Source organism: Acanthisitta chloris, unplaced genomic scaffold, assembly GCF_000695815.1.
Source record: "Acanthisitta chloris isolate BGI_N310 unplaced genomic scaffold, ASM69581v1 scaffold27301, whole genome shotgun sequence".
In the NCBI taxonomy this organism is placed as follows: domain Eukaryota; kingdom Metazoa; phylum Chordata; class Aves; order Passeriformes; family Acanthisittidae; genus Acanthisitta; species Acanthisitta chloris.
Window position 1 is genome coordinate 1 of NW_008658067.1, and position 9,561 is coordinate 9,561.

Sequence of the window (9,561 nt, forward strand, 5' to 3'; positions counted from 1 at the left end):
TTTGCAAAGGAGCCCGTCACCATCAGCCTCACAGTGATGTACCTGGTGTCCTTCGTGGTGGGCTTCGTGGGCAACATCATGTCTCTCAGGGTGCTGACCCGCAAGCGCCGGAGCCGTGTGTCCAGCCTGAGTGCCACCCGCAGCCTCCTCATCAACCTGGCGGTGTGCGACCTCATGGTGGTGTGCATCTGCATGCCCATCACCGTGGGCAACCTCATTTACAAAGCTTGGGTGTATGGGGACTTCCTCTGCCGGGCTGTGCCCTTCATCCAGGCTGTTTCTGTCTCTGCCAGCGTCCTCAGCCTGACCGTCATCAGCGTGAACCGCTACTACAGCGTGCACAACCCACTCAATGCCCGGTCTTTCTTCACCCAGAAGAGGATCCTCAGCACCATCCTGGTGGTGTGGTTGTTGTCCTCAGGGATATGCATGCCCCTCATCTTCATGAACAAACGGGATGAGATTGGGGTGGTGGAAGGCTTGCCCCTGGTGTTTTCCATCTGCAGGGAGATTTGGCCTCAAGAGAGGCTCAAGCAAGCCTACAACTTTCTGCTCTTCTGTGCCCTCTACTGCCTGCCAGTCCTGTTCAACATGGTCATCTGCTTCCTCACGGTGCGCCGGCTGTGGAGCCGCAGCACCCAGCTGAAGGAGAGCACTGCCCTGAACCGATCTCTGCCAGCCTCCAGGCTGAAGATCCGCAAGAAGGTGGCACAGATGGTGGTGGCCCTGGTCCTGCTCTTCGCCATCTCCTGGCTGCCTGTCTACCTGATGGACATCTGGATTGATTTCAACATCCCCAAATCTTTGCAGGATGTGACTCCTTCTCCTTGGATCCTGCAGCTCAGACCTTTTGCCCAATGGCTTGGCCTCACTAATTCCAGCCTCAACCCTATATGCTATTGCTTTGTTGGGAACCTCTACAGATCAGCCAAGGAAATGAAGAGCAAATACCACCAAAGAATGATCTCTCTTTTTAACTTCTCTCTTTCTGAAGGGACAACACGGTCCTCAGTCCCAGAGCTGCTCTCTTACCGGAGTTCAGTGGACCCTGCAAAGAAAGGAGCCTCCACTACCCCCACCAGAGCCAGGAGATGTCAGGGAGGTCATGGCCATAAGAACAAGTGTGGACATTTGAACTCCTGCCAGCATCCACCTCTGAACACTGTCTCCAGTGAGAACACTTCCTTGTAATTCTGCTCAGGAAGTGCTACTCATACCCTCATCTGCATTAAAGGATTCTAGAGGTCTTTCTGAACCTGATATCCTAATGATGGAAAAGAACTTCCTTCTGATCACTCTGGTCACCAGTTCAAAAATACTGTGACCGGGAAAGAAACAGGTAATGACAGAAAAAGATGATGCATTTTAACTCAGATCAAATTTTAAGACAGATGATTTTTACTGGGGACAACTGGATGTGTAGCCCGTTGCCCAGTCAACAGTCACATAATTAGATAGATCAACTTCCCAACGAGTGAGCTCTCCCTGCAGCTCCAGCTCTGGATGCAGAGATGCTGTTTGGATACAGCAATGATTTGACTGCTTGCTGCTGCTCACCCTTGCTGATGAAGAGCAGTGATAAGAGGCACTCTCTCCTCCAAATCCATCAGTTGTAGTTGCAAGCAGTGAAGAAAAGCTGGAAACAGCATCATAAAAGTAATAGTAATGGAGAATTTCACACACTTTACCACATGAGATTTCATTGTCTAATTGTATTGTTTCACTCCTCCATGCAAATAAATTCTCCTTATGTGAAGAGACAGTGCCAGAAGTATTAGAGCAACCATCACCATGCCACAATTGGGAATTCAGAAGGGATAATGTGGCCTCAGAGGTGATTTAGGAAATGCAATAGGAAAATATTTTTTGGGCATCGGCTCTCTTTCTTACTGCAATGTTCCTGTGTGTGGAGTGGAAAGAACTGGGCATCTATTAGCATGATTTGCACTTGAAAAACCAGCCCTTGTTCAGCTGTATCTGTACCAAACAAAGTCAATGGCATGTGAAAATAAAAATAGAAAGCAGTTTATAGCTAATAAAATCAGAAACAACTAATGCAATGTGATTTGTCTGGGAAGGAGCGAATTGAAGTGCTTGCTTTTCCTGAGGATCACAAGTAGGTTGAAACCTATTTCTTCCATTGTGTCCTTTAGAGGAGGCTTTGATAAATAAATTTTATACTTTAATTGTGTTAGTATCAAAAGCTCCAGTAAAGCTTGAGCATTTTGTTGTGCTGAGCACTGGACCTGTATTCATAACAAAAGGAGACCTTTCTCCCCAAGATCTAAGTGCAAACACATCAGACCAGGCAACAGGTGGAAGAAAGAAAAGCACAACCAAGACCCAAAAGGCTGGAATGAAATGAGAGATCAGGAGCCAGGTGTGAAGGGATGCACACTGTCTCCTGCTGCCAGAAGAGGCCATGCCCTGGCTACGTGTGCCCCAACACTGGCACAGACAGTGTCTCCTCTCAGCACACCCCAGACTGAACACAGCAGTGTCCCTGGGAGAGGATTTTACATTTAATGGAACTTGGGCTTTTGATAACTAGAGGCTTATATTTTTTTTTTCCTATTTTATTACTGAACAAGGGAATCATGTTCCAGGAAATGTAAGTTTCATATAATCTTCTGCTGCCTTCTAGGGGGCCCTTTGCCCACAAAAAAATAGAGATGAATAATAGCCATTCAACCTGCCCTTTGTAATGATCACTCAATAGCATTTTATGTTAACAATAATCTGCCCGGAAATCAAGATTACTGCTTACCAGGCAGTGCCATCCACAATTTGTATTATCTTTGTATGAACTAAGAAGACATTACAACTACCCAGATTTATGGCTTTTATGTGTGCTGGAGATGAGAACATCTGCATTTTTGCAGGTGATATAGGAGTGTACCTACTGCCTGATCTTTTAGTAGCTGTGGAGAAAAGCCTGCAGAGATTTTATTTCCTCTTTCAAGGCATATTTTTAGGGCTGGCAAAATGTGGCAGGCTGAGGAGCATCAAAAGCTCAATTTGAATACCCACAGTCTCCAGATCCTGTTCACAGATGTCCTCCACCCCCAGACCAGATGTGACATGATACTGAAACTTCCCTACATTGCCCTGACCAATAAATTTAATCCTGGCCCCAATAAACCTCAATGAAAGGACCTTGGAGATGCCAGACCAGCTCTGTTCCATGTGTTTGCCTGGCTCTGAAAATGGCCAGAATCAAATGATGCAGCCAAAGGTGCAAGAAATCCATATTTTAAAGTATCCCAGAGGAGGATTTATTAATGACCTCACAACCTGATGCATGGGTCCTGCTTCAAAGTCTCTGTACCCTCTATGGAGGCAGAAATGCCAGGGACTGTGTTGTCCTGAGAGTACCTGGGACTCCCTCTCCAGATGCAGATGCCCAAGCCTTCCTCCAGCCCCACAGAGCTCCTGAACACTGAGATACACCCTTGCAAAGGTCCCTTCCACTGGGCAAGGTTATTTCCCTTCACACTTCTAAATGTATATTGCAGTTCCATTCAGTGTCCCTGTTTTCCTATAATAAAGTTGAATTGCTCACTTTATCTCCTCTTTGTCTCCTTTGGTTGCTCTCTCTCTATGCCCCCATGCTCCATCTGCTTTTCCGCTGTCTCTACAGCGAAATCTCGCCCATGCCTCTCGCTGTTAGCACTCTCTGCCTGTGAATTCCCCTTGCTCTAACGACTCATTCGTGTCTTCATTCCTCTGATGAAAAATCCCTTCCTGCTCTGCTGATCTGAATAGCTCCTTTTGTGCTGCAGACACCTGTTTGCTGTGGAGAACACTGATTTATTTTGCACGGCTTTACCCGACGGCTGCCAGGTAGTAATGAATTTCGGTCACTATCACCCAAGGGTAAATGAGAAGCAGTGACGTCAATGTGAAAGCCACACAGCACCCTGAGAGCTGCCCATGCTCTGGCAGTGATTTTATTAACCTGAACAGGTCTGTGGAACACAGCAGTGCCTGGCTGACTCATGCTGGATCCCAGGGAGGTGAAACCTTGGCATCCAGGAAGGTGGATTTTCCCTTCTCCTATCTGATAAAACAACTCTTTATATTTAGGGCTGAGAAGATATCTGAGGGTCTTCCAGGCTACACAAGGTCCTTGCTTCAGATGGCAGGTGCTTTGATAGGCATTCAAGGGACTTCTTGAGGAATCAGGAGCAGACTCGGCTCTGGCTGGTGAACACAGGTGTTTTCCTCAAAGGAGCTCAAGCCTAACGTCTCGCACTCAGTGTGAGGTTGAGGAAATGTGTTTCTCTCTAAATGCACCCAGGCAGACTGGAGCTGTGAATTTTAGGTGTCTCAAGGACAATGTTTCCCTGCAGCAATGCTGCTAATGCCTTTCAGTCCCATTCTTCCCCCCGTGGGTCTTTCTTTGCTTTGCCACTTGAATCAATACAGGCATTTTACCACATTACCAAAATAAGATGTTTAAAACACCTTTCCTTAGAATCACTGAATCATTTAGACTGGAAAAGGCCTCTAAGATCATTGAGTTCAACCATTCCCCCAGCACTGGCAAGCCCCCACAAAACCATGTCCCCAGGTGCCACATCTACACATCTTTTAAATCCCTCCAGGGATGGTGACTTCACCACTGCACTGGGCAGCCTGTTTTAATGCCCAAATCTGTAAGGACATACAGAGAGTTGCTGTTTGGTAACTCTCTCTGGGAATATTCCATGATCTGTTCCTGTACTGTCAGTACTGTCTTGAAGATGCGACAGGTTTATTTTCTGCCTGTGAACCACTGGGGAGACAAAAAAAAAGATAATGTTTTGTACAAGGTATCACAGTGGTACATACAATCACGACTGGTACGTAGTCCTCGTATGGAGATTGATGAATCACTGTTCCTTATAATAAAATACTCAGGGGAAACTTGGGAAATTATTATACAGCATTTGTAAGGGTAAGGCACAACTGTGGCAGCCACTGGGCTCACAGGCAGAGGAGTGGTGAGGGCTGAACGCAATGAAAAGGGTTCAAGAGGAGATTGGACTGTTCACAGCAGAAAAGGCCATAAGCAGCTATTAAAAACAACAATGAAACTTCTGGCCTACAGAACACTGGGTATATAACCTATAACTTCCACTCCTGCTCCTTCCCAGCACATGTGCTACCAGCCACTGTTGGGAGCAGGTGGCTGGGCTGAGCATCATTTGATCTGTTCTGTACCCTTGGTCTTACATGCCTATGAAAAAGACCCTCCACATTAACCTGAGTCCTGTTTTAAAGCACAGGGTGAGAGCAGAGGATTATTTCAGACTTGTTATAATTTGATCAGTAGTAAAACTTTGCAGGACACAGTTGTCTGGAGGTAGGACACATTAACGCTGACACAGCACAGGCTGAGAAATGCTCACTCAGTCACTTCCAGAGCAAGAGCTGAGGAGCCCCAGGGGATGGTGTGTGGTGCCCATTCCAGTGCAACACAAAAACAACAGATTCATCCCTCTTCTAATATTCATCAGCCCTTCAATGGGTCAGCAACTGCCTTGAGCATCCCAGATAGAAGAATGCCCTCCAAAGGGAGACTCCTGCCTGCAGGTATTTTACATGTGATAATAATTGATGCTGGGATTCAGACTAGGTTGGGAGCTGGATGGTGAGCAATCCACAACACCAGCAGCTCCCAACATGGTCCCTGTGTCTCCTCCCACACTCCCCCACCACAGCACATCCCATACACCAATGCCTGAGCTCTTCTGACTTGAAATATCTAAACCAACAGGGAGAGTAGCTAAAAGAACAGGGAGAGTGTATGACTTGCCTAGGTTTCCAGTGTGTTGTGATACTCTTGTTGTAAAGAACCAGAGATCTATCAGTGCAAATTTTCTAGGAAAAATCAGTGCAGCTCTGTTTACCCTTGTGATTATATTCAGCACAAAAATAAATCACCAGTGGCTGCTAGAAGAACAAATAAAGGAACAGCTATGAGCAGGTGCAACCAGAGAGATTGCTGGAACCCTCTGGGAAAGTCAGCCTCCAGGAAAGTACTACTTGCCTGGCATGTATGAGGATCGTATAAGACTTTCCCAAACTTTCTGGGAATGAATGACTACTGGTTAGGTCAGCCCAGGGGCACAAGGACTGCAGTAGTTGCTTTCTCTGCCTGCTAAACATCTTTAGGCAAAGTCCTCAGAGTCAGAACTGACGTAGCACAGCTGTAAAGTCACTGCAGTCTCATGCAACTGTTGACCCTCAGGCTTCCCTGGCAGACCCCAAAGGAGGCTCCTGGCTGCCCTGATTTAGGGATTTTTTTTTTTCCCCTTAGCTTGAAACAACCAGGAGATCCTTTAAAATATTTCAGCAATAGAGATGGATGCAGCACTTGCAGAGAACATTTTCCCAAGTGAGGAATCTACAGCAGAATCTCCCTGTTTGGTGTCTCTTGCTGATTGCAAGACACCCCCAGAAGAAATCGATGCCTGGAGCACACCAGGGAGGAGCTGGCTCAGGATTACCAGAGCAGAGGGCACTGATTACCCTGTGATTATCCTCATCCCATGGGGAAGGGGAAGGCTCATGGAGCTGCAATGTGACCTTTGATTTAAAATGTTTTCTATGCCCAACCTTTTCCCTCTTACCTCATTGCACCTTAACTGAGACAGCTGGTTGATGTTGTAGACTGGGCAGTTGGTGAATTATCCAAGGATAATTTGATTTAAAAAATATGTATGAAATATTTCTGCACCTGAGAGATCCAGGAATGAACAGCTTGTCCCTGTGTGCCTTACCCTTGTCTCTGTGAGGTTTTATGACACTAAGGAGCACAAAATGCTGTGTGCACTGTAGGATAAAATCACTAAACTTAAATCATTCCTTTATCAGGCAGGCATTTCCCAGCCACAGCCTCTGCCAGGCTCTCTGAGCCCAGTTTGCAGAGCAGAGAGCAATGGTCTTCCCCTGCCCCTGCAGGAGGTGGCTGTTCAGTGTCTGGCCAAGCACCTCCAACACCAAGGACCTCAAGCAGAGCCACCAGGGAGGATTCCCAGGCTGGCTCCCATGCTCTGTGAAACAGGCTTGGCCACAACCTGCAGATCTGTTGCCTTTGGCCTATGCAGGCTGGGGAAATTTAACTGTTCTTGTTCCTGATCACCACAGCAAGGCTGAGCTCATGGAGAGCAGCTGCAAGGACCTGCCAACCATAAGCCAGGGATGATCCAGCATCTCTGGGCATATATGCTGCTCCTCCAGGTGCTGCACAGTCTTTGCCTTTCTTAATTTTCCACTTGAGGTGTTTTCAGTCAACCCTCGCTTTCCTGTCCTCAGCCATTCACCACAAGAATGGAGCTGCTGAATTAAAGAGCTTTATGAATGAGTCTTTTAGGCAGATGTATCCCATTACCTAGCGCTCACAAGTTATGAGCTGCTGTTTCTCAGTGTAAGGAATGAAAGTGTGGCAAAACAGTCAGGAAATAATCTAAAAGATCAAAAGGGGAATGAGAGAAAGTCTGGACAGTGAAATAAAACCATCTTAAGGCAATTACTGGGGGAGAAATAGATCTGCCAGGGATATTAAAGCTCTCACGCACCTGCTAATCTCTTCTGATAAAGGTCTGACAGGCTAAATGAATAACACTGTTAAATCTGCAGTAATGACTACCAGAGGCAGCCCAAAGATCTCACAAAGCCACATGCCTGGAGGAAGACCTTTTCCAACATGACTGTGCTCAACCAGAAGCAGGTAAATGGTACCTGCACCTGAGATGCAGCATAATTGCTGAGTGGCTGTGACTCAGTCACCTCCCTAATTGCCTCCCTTGGCTGAGAATTGAACCTGGAATTTGTAAGGCTTCATCCAGCACTTTTGCTCTTTCAGACTGTTCTTCTGGGCTCTGGTAGCACAGAGTGAACAAGAAGTTCCAGCATTGCCTTGTAATACGGATCAGTATTTGGAGTGGGCTGACTCATAAAGCCTCCACAAAGGTGGGATGTTCTCCTTCAGACACTAATAACATAGCACTCCCCCTGGCAGAAATGCATCAAGAAAAGGATATATAATGGCAAAAGTATCCTAAATCTTCCTCCTAAATCCTCATGGCAGGGGCAGGGCTGCAGTCTGCTCCCCTGTGAGCAGGAGGGGAAACAGGCTGAGGTGGGATGAGCAGCCCCACTGAGCTGTGGTGACCCTGGCACCCTGGGGAGGAGGTGCACAGGTGTATCCATGCAGCAACATGAAAGGGTGTTCAAGGGTTTGTGCAAAGGCATTTGTGGTGTCATCACTCAGCACTGCTCTCAACTGCCTGGCAAGGTGCTGGGATGCTGCTCCTCTGTGGCAGGAGAGTGTGCACAGGATATCTGCTGCCCAAAAATGTGCAGATTCTGCTTCTCTTTCATCCTCTCTCCACCACTGTTGGTTTTGGCAGAGTTTCTTCAGATTCATACCAGCAGGAGATTAGAGTGAAGCCCACAGTGGATGAAATACTGCCAAGGTGAGGCTGCTGTCACATCAGCTGCTGTAATTCCATTGCCTTAATGGATCTACTCCTAATTTACAAGTGAGAGCTGGATCTGGCACCAGAGGCTGAGTACCAAGATGTCATTTTTATATAGGCAAATTTATATCTGAAATAAATGCCACATTAGATCTTTCCAAGAGGTCTGAGCTGCAGTGCATTCATTTCTCTCCCTGCAGAAAGGTAAAATTCTCAATAATGTTTTCAGGTTACCTTCAGGTCTCAAGGTTGGATATTTTTCAGCCTTATGCTTGTTCCACATGAACCATCAGGCCAAAATGGGCAACTATGTCCTCCAGGGAGTCCTCCAGCACTTTGCTGTGAGGAATATTAAGCCCCTTCCTGGGGCTACCTTTTGCTGGGAACAGCACAGCAACCTGATGATGTGCAGCTTTTGCAGCAAAAAAATCAGATAATGAAGAATAAATAGTTTTCCATCTCTGTGGGATTTTCTCATATCTTCAGAAATAAGGATTACTTACATATAAGTATAATTCCAACCTAATAATGGTGTAGGCATATCAAGTTCAAAACACCATGGTCCCTCCGAAAATCAGTGAATATCGGTGTGATCACAGGCTGTGAGTGGAAATTAATGGCTTAACCAAGATCTTGTCAAACAGGACTGACTGTGGGAGACTGAAATGGATCTAGTGACACACATCCCAGAAGGAAAACACCTACAGCAGCCACATTTCCACATCTGCAAGCACAGCACGAGAAGGCTGTTGTAGGTGGGAAAGTCTTTGCTCTCAAAAAACAACTACACTTCTGGATCTCATCTCCATAATTCCCTTCCTGAAGTCCAGGCAGGGCAGCCCAGAAGCCAGAAAGCTGCCAAATTTGTCATGGAAACAGCAAAGCTTTTTGCAAGGCACAGTGCCAGAACTGGAAGCCAGAACTCCTAGAAAGAGCAAACAATTCTTTCCCAGTCTTTTGCTGGGAAAATGTGAAACTTGGAAAAATGGGGGGAGAATGATGGATGTGGGGGTCTGGGTAGTGGTAATGGAGCAGCTCCCCTTCCTTCATACCCACTGCCAAGAGAAATCAAGAGAGATGCCATCAGGATGTA

The 9,561-nt window shown here is 46.6% G+C and overlaps 1 protein-coding gene across 1 annotated transcript; it reads left to right on the top strand.

Moving 5' to 3' along the window:
• Positions 1 to 3: 3 nt before the first annotated feature.
• On the top strand, positions 4 to 1,191 carry LOC103811977 (galanin receptor type 1-like; the record flags this gene model as incomplete). Its single annotated transcript, XM_009084983.1, has 1 exon — positions 4 to 1,191. A coding segment is annotated over one exon (1,188 nt), but the record flags the coding sequence as incomplete, so codon positions are not given.
• Positions 1,192 to 9,561: the final 8,370 nt, after the last annotated feature.